At 40.2% G+C, this 14823-nt stretch overlaps 1 protein-coding gene across 1 annotated transcript in view; it reads right to left on the reverse strand.

Annotated features, from left to right (window-relative positions):
* Positions 1 to 2229: 2229 nt before the first annotated feature.
* LOC108679018 (mucin-5AC) overlaps positions 2230 to 14823 on the reverse strand; it is a 13082-nt gene continuing 488 nt past the window's right edge. Inside the window, exons 2-8 of the mRNA XM_047882587.1 lie at positions 14430 to 14553; positions 13468 to 13627; positions 10657 to 11187; positions 9490 to 10011; positions 9100 to 9236; positions 8097 to 8354; positions 2230 to 7481 (exon numbers count right to left, since the gene is read on the reverse strand). Of these exons, the coding sequence (XP_047738543.1) occupies positions 4039 to 7481; positions 8097 to 8354; positions 9100 to 9236; positions 9490 to 10011; positions 10657 to 11187; positions 13468 to 13627; positions 14430 to 14553 (5175 nt within the window). The 3' untranslated portion in view covers positions 2230 to 4038. The remainder of the gene's footprint in view (positions 7482 to 8096; positions 8355 to 9099; positions 9237 to 9489; positions 10012 to 10656; positions 11188 to 13467; positions 13628 to 14429; positions 14554 to 14823) is intronic.

Genomic DNA, 14823 nt, shown 5'->3' on the forward strand with positions numbered 1-14823 from the left:
TATGATTGGTAGCTGAATAAGTGATCACCGTTTAAACTTTAAAAGCATCGTAAATTTAGTGTGTAATGCAACAAATTTGGGTATTGTTTCGTATTATTCTGGTACTAAAATCAAGTATAAAATGTAAATTGCTTCACTTGTAAATAGCTAATGTAAAGTTTAGCACCACATGAATGGACCGCAGGTTAAATATCAATGTTCATCAGCAGTTAACTATTTTTTTTTTATAAATTTAACCCAATAAATTAGTAATTAAATTTATTCATCTCGCCTAAGAAAATTGCTGTTTATTTCACAGTAAAACCAACTCTGATTGAATTGTAGAATTACGAATTATAATAACAAAGAACTTGTTGCACATACAATGACAGGTTAAAGGTGAAATTAAACTTGTATTTGAAAGCAGAGTTTATTGAGAGCTACTCATGGAAGCGACCATTGGTCTGGTACTACAGGATTTATTTACAGGACTCGGCTCATATGTACAGGAGTTGACTCTAGGACGCGTCGGGTGGTGAGGGATGATAGTGGTGTTACTCAGTGATAACACTGCACTGCAGTGGTGTGACAGGTTAGCACTGCTGCAGTGGTGTGACAGCTTAGCACTGCTGCAGTGGTGTGACAGCTTAGCACTGCTGCAGTGGTGTGACAGCTTAGCACTGCTGCAGTGGTGTGACAGGTTAGCACTGCTGCAGTGGTGTGACAGCTTAGCACTGCTGCAGTGGTGTGACAAGCTAGCATCATCTCGCACCTAGCAATAGCGATACTCAAAGCTAATTTTTGTGGCTTTGTTTGTGCATGAGTCACTAGAATCTACATAACGCTCTCTTATAACCTGGATTAACAATAGTGATGTGAATTTCGGTGACCGCAGGTGTAGCCACCACCACATCCGTGGTGCACTTAGTCTGTAATCCGCCGATGCTCATTTAGTCTATTAATAAATATTACAACAAATGCTCTAACGCTAACATAACGGCTGCCACGACGCGCTTTGAGTGAGCTTCACTCACGCTACAGCTGCCACGCTAGTATATCGGCGCACGATTCACTCACGCTACAGCTACCACGCTAGTATATCGGCGCACGATTCACTCACGCTACAGCTGCTACGCTAGTATATCAGCGCACGATTCACCCACGCTACAGCTGCTACGCTAGTATATCGGCGCACGATTCACTCACGCTATGTCTGCTACGCTAGTATATCGGCGCACGATTCACTCACGCTACAATACAGCTGCTACGCTAGTATATCGGCGCACGATTCACTCACGCTACAGCTGCCACGCTAGTATATCGGCGCACGATTCACTCACGCTACAGCTGCCACGCTAGTATATCAGCGCGCGATTCACTCACGCTATGTCTGCTACATGTTCACTTAGCGCGCGATATAAAAAAACGCTGGTTTAGAGGCAATCCGTCTACATTTTATTCACAAATACTTGAATTGCATATGATCGGGACTTTAAAATCTGCAATTCTCGAACTATGATTATTTTTCAATTCACATTGTTTGAAGCCGAATTTTCTTGAACAGGAAATTACAGTATTCATTAAGTTTGAATTCCGAAAGATGCAAGTCATCGTATGGTAGCGAGTGCCAACAGAGCATTTCACAATTCTCGTAGAAATAATTCAATCGATAATTGGACGCATTCATCTGTATGGCAAATAAATGATTAACTAGGTATTTATTTAACTATAGCGGTAAGTTGGAATTATTCGATTATGGGAGTAAAGTTACACCGAACACAATAAAGAAAAATAATCATTGCTGAAGAGAGTATCTATTTGCAAACCAAGTTAGGTTTCGATCTTATTCATCATGATAGAAGAACAGGAAGAAATTGGAGGAAGTCTTATAACCTGATTACAAATCTATAAGTACCAATAAACACCGTTCTTCTATAAGATCCTTCTGTTCAGATAAATAAAAATAATATAATTACTGAAGTATACACAATTCAACATACGAGTCATTATACACATTCCTTCATTCATCTTATTTGCATATCTGCACCGGCAACATGCGCTTTTAACTTAACTGTGAACAATTAACATTGACAAATTAGATAAGGTAATAATTAAGGTATTTTTACTTTGAAACTGTTCATACATTTCAGCTTGAAGCTTTAAATTCGAAATGTCGACTAGAGCTAATTAAATTAAAAATTGAAAAAGAACATAAAAGTAAACACATTAGTGGAGCAAATGTTCGAGAACATACAAATTTTCCAGCAGAACAAAAAAATTTGTGCGAAATTTAGTATAGAAATACACCTTGCAATCACTTAGAAAACAAGCTAATTTTGAAAAAGACCAATCTCTTCTTTTGTGGCTCATTCAACAAAATATTTAGAAACCCTCCGCATAATTTGAAGGCCAATTGGAGAATAAATATCATAAAAAACACCGAGTTCAAGTTCTAGTCTAAAACCAAGTCATCATAAACGCGTACTATAAAACCTAGAAACTGAGCAAGTCATTCACCAAAATGAAATATAAAAACTTAATCAAATAACTTCTTCTCAAAAAAGTGACAAAGCTCGTTTCCAAGCTGGTCGCACTTACGCTAAGCTGGCTATCACAGAGAGTTTTTAACACTAAGACACAATTGGAAAACACTTCGCACATTTTCGGTAGCACGTGTCACTTTCCATAGTTTACACATGTATCACTTTCGGTTGGACACTTCCAAGTGTTCTGTCCAGTTTCCATAAAGTACACCCTCACATATCGCAACATTGTCTTCAATTCACTTTAATTTTCCATCCAAAGTTTACACCGACTGACAAATGCATAGTTTCATTTCAGGGGGGTTAATTATCACTTGATGCTTCACCTCCCGAGTAGCATTTTTCTGTTGCATCAAAATCCATCACTCGTCCCTCGTAGGAATAAGCCAGAACAAAAATCACTCGGCCAATTAGCAACTGCGCTATTCCTGGCGTCTTCGAGCTGGTACATTATACGCAGAATAATCAGAATAATTTACACGCATTGATACCACCGTGATAAACAGAAAAGTGTATATAACTACCAACAGCTTAGTATTCAAATATTCTACACGAATATTTGTCCGAGTCTTAAAACAAAAAATCTTTTCAAGAGAACTCCTCTTATTGAGCATCAATGAGCTCTTTTAACCCTCTCGCTCCATGTAAATATACATTATATAAATGAACTGCAAGCAAAAAGCGGACTGATCTCTGCTCATCAACATGAAAGGGTCCACGTTAAATTCTAGGCGGAGATATTGGTATAAATGGACGAATTATTCACCTTGGACAGTGAATCACAAGCAAACAACACGCAGATACGATGCACCGAGTAGAACGATCGTGCGAACGACAGAGAGGATATTCCTCTTTTGGCACTAGCCTTCATAGTTGGCATAGAAACAATGACAATAGAACGTAGGTAACTATTTAGATAACTTCCTCCAATGCCTGTGTGTCTCAGCTAGTGAATATATCCGACTAGGCATTGAAGTTTCCTCCCGCGCCAACTGATGCGGGACATAAACTCCATCAAATTTGCCGTACTTACATTAATCTAATGAATGATGGTTCGTGATCGAGCAGAAGCTTAGGAAGGTTGTTCTGCGAAGAAACAAACGTGAATTCACTGTGATACCTTAATGTGATAACGACAACAACAAAATACAGGAACTGGTCAACGGAATGCGTAAGTAGGATCCAAAGTTGATAAGCCTTCCAAAGCTCAGTTCTAAAAACGTGCATTAAAAACAAAACGTGCTGCAAGAATAGGCTGAGTAAATAGAAGGAATTTGAGACAAAATCTATACATAAATAGGCAAAAGCCAGAAATTTATCGAATGAAGAAATAACAATCCACCGACAACTAAGACTTGAAAGTAGTCTGAGAAACATCCGGCTGCAGAGACCAATAAAATTGGTGTCCTGGGCAGGATATTTGTGGTACATCGAAGGAACAACAAAGTATGTCAACCATGTAAATGAATTTCAGGATTAGAAAATTTTTCATTTAAAACAAAGAAATACGATGAGTTTAACGAATGACTGGTGAATCATCATTATTATTGGCTAACGATTCCGCTATTTCAAAAGAAAGCGCCACAGGATGGTCATGGTCTCGACTGTCATCAGATGCCATAACAGAGACAAGTTCTTCCACTTTAGTCTCGGCGAAAGGAGGAATCTCTGTTGTTGAATTTATCGTACGTGTTGCGTCCGTGGCACTATTAAATGTTTTTACCAATGATTCAGTGGTCAATATAGGTTTCGTTGAAACTGAATTTATACTAGATGAATTTGCTTCGCTGTCTCCAGTAACTTCTTCTTCGACTTTGACTTCTTCGATTCTTTTGCTTCCGGAATTTTCAAGTTTAATCACCTCTAAAATATCTGCTCCCTTCGTAACGTCAGTTTCGAAGTTTTGATTCTCAACCGTGACGGTTTTATTCTCGTGCGTTATCGCCTCAATGTTCTGAAAAGAAACGGTTTCGTTGACTCTCTCATTAATTGCGATTGCCGGGGGAGTCGCCTGAGAAGTAACGTCAATCTTCGGTACAACTCCCGACTTCACAGAAGCTTCAACAGTAGGCGCCAGGACGTCTATTTTCCCTTCAACTTGAGGTTCTGAGGCCATTGTTGTTTGTAACAATTCCTGAGAATTTGGCAACAACGTGATACTTTCTACAGCTTCTTCGAACCCGGACTGAATTTCTGGTACATCTTGAGCTGCTACAGCATCAATAACTTTCTCAAATGATTGAGTAACAACATCCGATTCAGCAGCTGAGTCTACTCTTGCTTCTGGAGTAACACCAATCAAGGACTTGGCAGAAGTTTCAACTGGAAATTCGGTACCGACAGGCAACTCTGTTGCAAAATCTAAACCGTTGAATTCTGAAATTGTTTTAGCATCTTCTGGAAAGTAAAGTTCCGTTACGTCCTCGGGTAATATCGTCGTGATTTCCTCCAAACCGATTGCCTCGTTTCCATGGATAGCAGCTGAGATTGTCTCTTCGACTTCGGACATTTTAATGCCATGTGCTTTCGAATCACCTTCTGCCGGTGTAACCTCGGTTTCGAAATTGTCAAAATTTTGTTCGGTAGTAAATGATTCTGAAGCAAATTCAGTCAACAGTTTCAGCGATTCCTCGTGAACTGCATGAACATCGTCAGAAAATTCGCTAGAAGAAGCAGTTGTGTTTTCATGCAGTCCGTGCTCAAGCTTAGTGACGTTTCCGAGCCCACTAGTCCAATTATGAGGCACCTCACTGTGTTTAATTTCGCCATTTGTCTTGCTAGAGTCGTCAGGTTTTGAATGATCCAATACTTCACTCTCTTCTTCTGGAGGAAGCGGAGTGGACGGTGGTGGAGGAGTGGTGGTAGTAGTTGTGGTAGTCGTTGACGTGGTCGTCGGAGGAGGGGTCGTAGTGGTAGTTGTGGTGGTGGTGGTGGTCGTAGTGGTTGTGGTCGTGGTAGTAGTAGTGGTAGTGGTGCTGGCGGTAGTAGTGGTAGAAGACGTGGACGGAGTTGTGGTAGTTGAGGATACGACAGATTTGTCGCATTCTACTTCGCTGCTGTTGCCACATTTTTGCGTTTTCACATCAAAAATAGTTTCGCCTGTGCATAGAAATCGAAGATCAAGCACTTTGTCTTTCGTGAATCCAGGAGAGCAATAGTGGAAAACCTTGCAGTCCGCTTCAGGATCGGCATAAAACTGCTCGAGTTCTTTGTCTTTGCAAGTAAAGTTCGTCTCCGGTATATTATTTTTCGTGATGGAAGGATGCGATTCAGGCGTGCTGGTAGGTGCATCAGGAGTTGATTCTAGTGTAACGTTACTAGTCGATTCTCCAACCTCTGATGTAGCGTTACCAGCTGCGCCGGCAGGAGGGATTGCAGTAGTCGTTACTTCAGAAGTAACAACTGATCTGTTCGCCGCAACGTCGCTTACGACGGGCGTTGTAGTGGTCGGTTCAACATCGACAGAGCTCTGGTTCAACATTTCACTACCGTCAAGAACCGTGCCAGACGATGTAGCAGAATCATCTACTTCGACGATCGTTTCGGGAGCTCCAGTGGATTCAATTACTTCAGAGGTAGTAACAGAGCCGTTTAGTGTTTCAGGCGTGGTAGCAAGTTCATCTCCAGCCTTTGAATCGTTGAATTGATCGTTTGAAGGGACCGGTTGAATCGCAGCCGTAGGTTTATTGGGAAGCATTGCAGTTGCCGAGCTAAGTGATGGCGATGACATCATTTTTTCATCCGACACCGTATCCGCCAACTCGTCTTGAGTCTGTCGGGTGTCGGAAACAGCTGCTTGTGAAACCGAGAAAGCAGATTCTCGCTCCTTGTCTGAAACTGTTGTATCGCCATTGATCCCAGCAGGAGAATCAGTTGTGGGCATGATTGATGAAACTGTCGTTGATGTTTCAGGTGACCTTGTGTTCGATGATTCAACGGTCGAACCCAAATTATTAGCGTTTTCCTTAGCCCGGAAACCATTCTGCGGCAGCTGATTTGTATTTTTGCTAGTATTTGATATCAGAGCAGCCTTTTCGTTTCCCTTTTCGTTCTCCTCGTCTTCTGATGCATTTACATTATTAGCAGAAGTTACAACTGAAGAGAAACCGGAAATTATTTTAACTGTGTTTTTATTTTCATTTACGTGCCCAATATCCAGGGTTCCCATAATGTCGAAAACCGATATAGGCCGGTTTTCATTTACGTGACGAACTTCAGAAAAATCCTCGTTCCTGGGACCGAACTGAGTGAAAAACGAACTTCGCTTTCTTCTTTTGGCCAAGGAAATTTCTGGATAGCTCAGCGAAGCCAGTTGCTTGCCGCTATTCTTGTTCTTTTTCACGAATCCCGACGAGTCTGCATCGTGAAGCGAGTACATTTCAACAAAAGTCGAACTGTATCCGTTCTTCCTGATCCATTCCTGCAGTGTAGCGAGGCTGTAGAGCGCTCGTCGAACTCTTGCGTCCTCCATCTCGTTCAGAGAATGAACGCTGTTAACTAAAGGTGGTAGAGCGCTTCGACGTAACCTATGCGAGACCAACAGTGAGCCGGACTTACTGAAAGATTTTGATGATTTCCATTTACCTTCTTTAACGAGTGACTGTAGAAGTAGAGGGTCTTCTTTCCTCCCAGGAATTTTTTGTGTCCCGAAAACATTGTTTTCTGAAGAATCATCTTCGACTGGCGAGATAGGACCACGAGGAGATAAGAATTCCTCGAGAACCTCGTTCACGCACCGAACTTTGTGAGGGAGCTTACACTTCTTAGCCCTCTGGGAGAAGACGGTTCCGAGGGTACAAGAATGCGTGACTCTGAGTTTCTGGCCGCTGTGAGTTTTCTTGCAAATTGAATATGAGCGACACGACGCAGCGATATCAGCGACCGGGAAGCCCATGGGACGAGTCCGGCACAGAGGATCGTCCGCCTTCACGCTCGAGGTTTGCTTCTTGCCCGACGAACCTGCAAGGCGGAGGCAATACGTTGAAAAGGCCACTCAAGAATGCTACTGAAAAAGAGGCCAGTTAAAAAGAGGCCACTCAAAAAATGAGGCTCCTCAAAAAACGTGGAAGAGGCCACTCAAAAAACGATAATGTGGCTCGCGCTGTCATTTTGAATCATTACGTCGAAACAAAAATTAATTTAATCAGTGGCTGTGTGCAGATTGCGGAAAAATAATGCCCATCTCTACTAGATCCACTTCAAAACATAATTTTATTGCTATTTTTGCAAGCTATATATCGGTCCATTATTATTCCAGCTGCTGGGATAATGGGAGCACCCTATGGTTCCAGCGGCCTAGGTCCCAGCTATTGGTACCCAGCAGCCTAGGTCCCAGCACCCTATAGTCCCAGCTATTGACCTAGGGTCCCGCAACTGACTTTACATGTCCAAACATTGAATGGATGAACGATCAGGGCCTATACTTTCAAAAAAAAGTTAAGAGATCGTAAGTTCATCCGCCAATCATTGACGGCCTTTCAAGCAAAATCCACCAATAATAGACAAGTAAATAGAGCGCAAGTACTTACGTTCACTTAGCGAGTTTTGAAAGTATGGGCCCTGGTTATTACGCACCTCGAAGAGATCTCTTATTCCTGTTGTTGAAGTTGAGAGTCTTTGAAAAAATCACTTGGGAGCCTCTTGCATTTGGAGCTGTCAGAGAATGGACCTGGGAAACAGGACTGGGAGCGAGGCTGCGTTGTGGATTAATGGCAGAACCGGAGACGGGAGCAGGAATTTCTTGGCGGGCAACTGCTACAACGGGACCGGCGCCGTCAACACGTGGGAAATCAAACTGACTTTCCGGGAGCAACGATGCGATGTCCACAGGAACTGCGCATGAATACTTGAGTTAGGCGAATTTTGTTTCCGACATCACAATGCACCGTCAAAAACTCGGTTGATAAATACTTTCATCATAAACCGTTACCGTGCATTTATAAATTAAGCATATCGAATTTTTAGATTAAAAAATCACTAACATATGAAACATAGGCAGCATTAGCATTAGTTCAAATAACTTCAATTTTCAGTTTATTTATTTTGAAAACGTTACTGAAAAATTCGTGTGATATCGGCGAGTAAATGCCACATAAGCCGATTCATACCAAGAAGCAGTGTTGTTAACTGAGTAAAATTTAAAACATGGAACAGACCTCAATACAGGGAATACTAGTGAAAAATATGAATTCATCTATAAAATTACGGGCATATATATACGCCATAAATTGCTATATATGTCTGTGGAAGTGCCAGATTGCCTAAAAACTAACCGTTTTTCAACTTGATTGAATTGCAACAATCCTAATATAATATTGAATTGAAACAATCACAATATCGAATTGCAACAATCACAATTGGCTATAATCATAGGCAATTTCAGTTTAAGGAATAAAGTCGATTATTAGTTCCGCGCATGACTGTTGACTGTTGAATGATTTCTGCGAAACTTGAAAAAAATTAAGTTAAATTAAAAAAATATAAACGCATTAGTTGACAGGTCATACATTGTTGAACCTGGCTAAAAACTATAATAGCACGAGACAAAGATAGACATATTAATTGGTCCCGGCCGTACCAGGATGTCTGTAGTGCTCGTTGAGGTGGTAGAAATTCTCGGCGTTTAGGCAGTCGACGTCTGAAGGATCGCGACACGTGCGGCTCTCCTGGTCGAAGATGGTGCCGTTGCCGCAGAAAAACTTGTTGTCCAGTGAACTGAAAATGAATCACGGTAAAATAAATTACTTTCATACTTTTTGAAAATGTTGTGAGAAGGGTTTTTTAACATGAAACAGAAATTCGATTATTATTAGCGTTGAATAAACTGCTTGTAATCCTGCTTGCAAGATGATGATATAGAAGCAACTGAAGTTCCATCAAGTTCAATAAATCGGTAAATCACGAGCCGAAACGTACGATAAAACAAATGAACTCACCAACGAAACAATAAAATGAATCCATAACGAACCTGCCGTCGAGTTCTGGTGAGCAGATGTGGAACATGAAGCAACCAGCCTCGATGTCTGCGTAGAGTCCGCCGAGGACTTTGCCTTCACACGTGAAGCTCGTTTCCGGAAACACGATTGGCGCTGGAGTCGTGGTTGTCGTCGTTTCGATGGCATCTTCTTGTGCAATTGCGTCCACAAGTGAATCCTTTGATGTATCCTCGACTTGATCCACGATTTGATCTTGAACTTGTTCCAAGACCTGAGAATCCCCGTGCACTGCGAAGTCGTTTTCCGGTTTCGTTGGAACGGTTTGCAGTCTTTGGGTATTAGTCCGAGTCTTAGTTGGTCTAGAAGACAAAGAGGGTTGTAGTGATGAAATCACCCTCAAGGGCAGTCGGTTCCTATTCCGTTCCTGGGTCTCGTCAGCTTCAGCTTGACTGGTCGAGGGTCTACCAACTGCAGGTTGCCTTCGAGTTGCAGGAGGAACGACAGTAGAAGATTGACGAACTCTGTCACGCTTTTCTTCTTCTTTTCGGATAAATCTGAAACGTCCACGAGATGAGACTCGACTTGTAAGTTCATGAGGCACATTGGCAACATTCTCACCATTTCTGGCATTTACTTGATTTCTCCTGCTACCATCCTTACGTCTACTAGAAATAACAGAATCAATATTAGACACTGGCACAGAAGAATCAAATCTACGAGAGTCAGAAGGTAGGTCTGAGTCCAAGTCTAAGTTGGTTATCGTTGCTGAGTCAGCCCTGGGGGAAGAATTAACAGCAGTTACAGTCCGAGTCTTAACGTTTATATTAGCTTCGGTCTGGCGTCCAGAAGCTCGATCTGTCAAAGGAATAGAAGTTAAAGAGGAAGTTCTGCCCACAATCCTGTTCCTAGAACTGCTGAAAGAGGATCGTTGTCTGTTATTAGGGTTAGTGGGGAGTATCTCAAAGGGTGCGGTTTGTCGTTTGGTTCGTTTGTACAAATGTCGAAAGTGTCTAAGCGTTCGTTCTACGTTGGATCTATCAGGATTACTGCGAGGTAACCTAAGCACGTCTTCAAAATCGGGAGGGGGCTCTCTAGTTAGTGGAATGTTGGGGGGATTTTCGGATATCGGTGGGACTTTAAACTCATCGAGAGTCTCTAATGTGTCACGTTGTAGGGTCTTTTTTCCCTGAGCTGCCAACCTTAACAAAGAAGGACGGAGATGAGGAGCTGGGTGCCTCTGACTATCCGTGCCTTGATCGAGAGAGAATTGCGATATTGGGGTCTGGATATGAACGCGTGAGGACGCCGAAACGGAGGTCGAAGAAGTGGTTCGCCTACTGACCACAGTGAAAGGAGGTGCGGGCATTGAGAAGCCTACCGACGAAGACGAAGTGGTCATGCTTGTGGTGGAAGCCGTGACGCCTGAGGGAATGCCCTCGGGACCCGAGGGGGCAGAGGTTGGGAATCGGAAAGAAGACGCTTGGGGTTGTGGGGTTGTTGAAGTTGTGGAGGACGAGGGTGATGAGAGAGGTGCAGAATTTTGTTGTGCAACGGGAAGGGTAGGGATTCCTAATGAGAAGGTGCGGGAATTTTTTGAGGTGCTTGGTCCTATAGGAGGTTCGGGAAGTGGTGAAGGAAGAGAATCTAGAGGAGGGGTGTCCCCCATCAATGCTTCAAGGGGATCGAGCACCAGTGAGGCGACATCGCTCGTAGGAGGTTCGGGATCGAGTCTGTTGGAAAATATTCGTGAAAAAAATGCTTTTGGATCAAGTGACGGCGATAGCGACGAACCATGGGTAGAACGGGTAAAATAATTTACGGTTAGATGTATCGAAATGAAATCTCCAGAAGTGAGTCCTAGTAAATTTACTCCAACAATACCCACGACTTTCAAGAATACTTCAGTATAATGAATGTAAAAGATATGAATGAAGGCAATGAAGAATAACTAAAAAATCGATATCTACATCTCCGATCACATGGGTCTTGGAAATAGAAAATCAGTTAATGAAAATAAAATATCAATAATACAGTGTGCTGCTCACCGTCCTTATTTTGATCATTTTCTCTATATAAATGTATATTATCGTACCTGTGAAAGAAACTAGAATTTTTCAACATCCGATTTTTAAAATTCCTTACAAATGACGTAAAAGAACGCAAACGGGAGGCACAGAGAGGTGAATCATTTCGTGAAGCTGATGCTTGAAAATGAACGCGGTCTATAATTTTTTTAATATAGAACAAACAATTGTAAAAGGGGACTCCTATTATAACGTGAAATTAGGAGTTCTAGAAACGATAACGTCGTAAAATTTAGTGAAGGTTAAATTTAAAAATTAAATTTAGTGAAGGTTTAGTGGTTCCACACATACGACGTAAAGATTTTTTGTGAAAAAATGTATAGGCATTTAATCCGCTAATATAAGAAGAATCGCCTATTTAATTTAACATTTATTGTTAAGAGCCTATTAACCGCGGTTAAGAATCGCCTATTTAACCGCAGATTAGAGCGACCACAAGTACTCTATTTAGAACGTTATTTTTACCCTAAAACATTAAATTTACTATCCCCTAAAAATTTTCTAAAAAACATGAACTAATGTTGTAACACCACGAAAGCAGAAGGAAAAGCTGGAAAGAAAATGAGAAGAATGTGAGCGATAAACATGCTTGGTGCCAGACACGAATTTGACCTTTCAATAATTTGAAATATGTGCCGATATCCTGAAAAAATTTGTAGAAATTTACGAAAAATAAAATAAAATAAATATGAATATTTGTTCACAAAAATGAAACAATGATCATTCTACTATAAAAATCATCGAGCTCCTCGACGCAACTATTTCTCGAAAAAATATAACTCAGTACTCACTGCAGTGAGTGACAGAGAGCGCATTTTCTCGTCGACGAAAACGTGAAGTAACGGACAAACGGACGGACAGACGGACAAACAGACAGACAGACGGACATGACGAGCACAATAAAGTCTTATCTCCATAAATGAGAAAATGCGCTAAAAATAAAGAAATATATAAAAATATATGTTCAAATTAAAAAAAAATGCGTTGCGATCTGTTCGTGGATGTTAGTTCATGATCGTAGAACGATAATTAAATCGTCGCACTTAGCAAGCATTGATTAAATGAAGCCCTGCGCACTTCAGTACTGTATTTTTGTATCATTTGTTAAAATTGTTTTTCTATACCTTTTGAAGATAGAGCTTTAGGGCACACATGAATTGACTTAAACTTCAATAAAGACAAACAAAATAAAAAAATATAGTGTAAATAGCAGTACAACATCGGTATATTATGAAAATTATGCATGAACTGACGAAAAAGTCACTCGTGTACAAATAAGGATTAAACTCGAGGTTCTAATCCAAACGCCCGCAAGAAAAGGAAGAAATAGATTACGGTAAGAGCAAACATTGATGAGCAATTACATGCAAACATGCAAATGAGAAATCCAAAAATATTTAGTTGGAAGAGGAATCGAAAAGTTGATAATGACATGATAGAATTTACTTAAAGAGGAACTAATAATGAACAAGAAGTGATATAAAAATGGTGGTCATAGAACAAACCCATAGAGACAAGCAAATCATATGAAAATATCTCGAAATCTAGTAAAGAAAAGTCGAATAAATATTAGAAATATATCAAAATAAGAATATATATAAGAAATGATATTAAGATAATATATGTTATTTTTATAATAAATATTATAAATATATCAAAATAAGATGTATTCTTAAAACGGAACGCTATTCTACCCATCATGAGAATAAATCATATAAGATCAAAATATAAGACAATAATCGGAGGAATTTGTAACATCGTATAACATAAGAATATATTAAAATAAAGACAATAATCAGGGGAATTTGTAACATCGTATAACATAAGAATATAAAGATAAAGACAATAATCGGAAGAATTTGTAACATTATATAACATAAGAATATAAAGATAATAATGGAAGGAGTTTATAAGAAAGGAACGTACGCGGTGTCAGGTATAATGCCGGGGCCGTACAGGTCGTTGTTGAGGTGGTAGAAGCTGGCAGATTTACTGCAGTCTACCTCATCCTCGCGCTCACATACGCGCGTCTCTTGGTCGAACACCGTGCCGTTGAGACAGCGGAACACGATGTCCCGTATGGTGCCTGGGGTGCACGCGGCTCAAGTTAATACAGTGAATAACAACAATGATATATTAACTTGGCAAGACACCAACTATAAACAGAATTCGCAAAAAAAACGCATCAAAATACGCAAAATTCTTAAACAATAAATTAATGTAAAACAAATTAATGTCTACTGTTTCGTCTATGAAGTAGGACAAAAATATTATAAGTGTATTATCATTTGTACGTCGGATTACTCTGAAATTCTGAATGCAAGAAAAAATTTATTACAAGTGGAGTGTCATTGAGCGTTTGGGAAAATAAATTAGGAAAGCTAGAAATGGATATGTAAATTCAAAAAGTACTTTACGAAAGATTCCAATCCTTTAAATATTCTAGCTTGTCATCACCTTGTGGTGAGTTATTTAACGAGTTATTGAAAAAACATATCCACAACAGATTTCCTCATAAGTGGCACAAATCTAATTGAATTTCTCATATTATCAAGTTCTACATTGTGATATCTGTAGTAATTTTGAAAATTTTTCATTAACTTAATTAACCTCACTATTTATAACTAAGGCCCGACTTTCCATCTTCACCGGACTGGATCAGAACAACAACAAACATGCAGCACACAACTTTTCGTTTGATTTGTGATTGTCAAGTACAAGTGAAAACAACTGTAAACTGAAGGATGTTAGTGTAATAATTCAATGGTAATATTAGTACAATTTCAGTTTTTCGTTTGATTTGTGATTGTCAAGTACAAGTGAAAACAACTGTAAACTGAAGGATGTTAGTGTAATAATTCAATGGTAATATTAGTACAATTTCAGACCGTTTTCGCCGAGTGTGCAGACATGGAACATCTGACAGCCCATGTGCGTGTCGGCGTAGTAACCTCCTATCACCTTCCCTACGCAGCTGAAGCCTGTCTCTGGCACGTCTTTGGGCGTCACGGGCTGGAGGATAAAATACGGAGATTAACACGCGATAAAAACCTATCAATTACACACCCGAAATTACCTTATGAACAGTGAATATTCAAATGCATGGGGCCTATTTGTGACAGAATCAAACCAGATTACCGACACTTACCCCCAATCATTACCAGTCTACGACGTACAACCAATAAAACATATACATATACAATACATATATAAATATAAATCACATTAACAAACACACATCAATCAAATTTACTTTCAACAATACACTAATATATACCAAAT

The sequence above is a fragment of the Hyalella azteca genome, unplaced genomic scaffold (assembly GCF_000764305.2).
Source record: "Hyalella azteca isolate HAZT.00-mixed unplaced genomic scaffold, Hazt_2.0.2 contig10791, whole genome shotgun sequence".
Lineage (NCBI taxonomy): Eukaryota > Metazoa > Arthropoda > Malacostraca > Amphipoda > Hyalellidae > Hyalella > Hyalella azteca.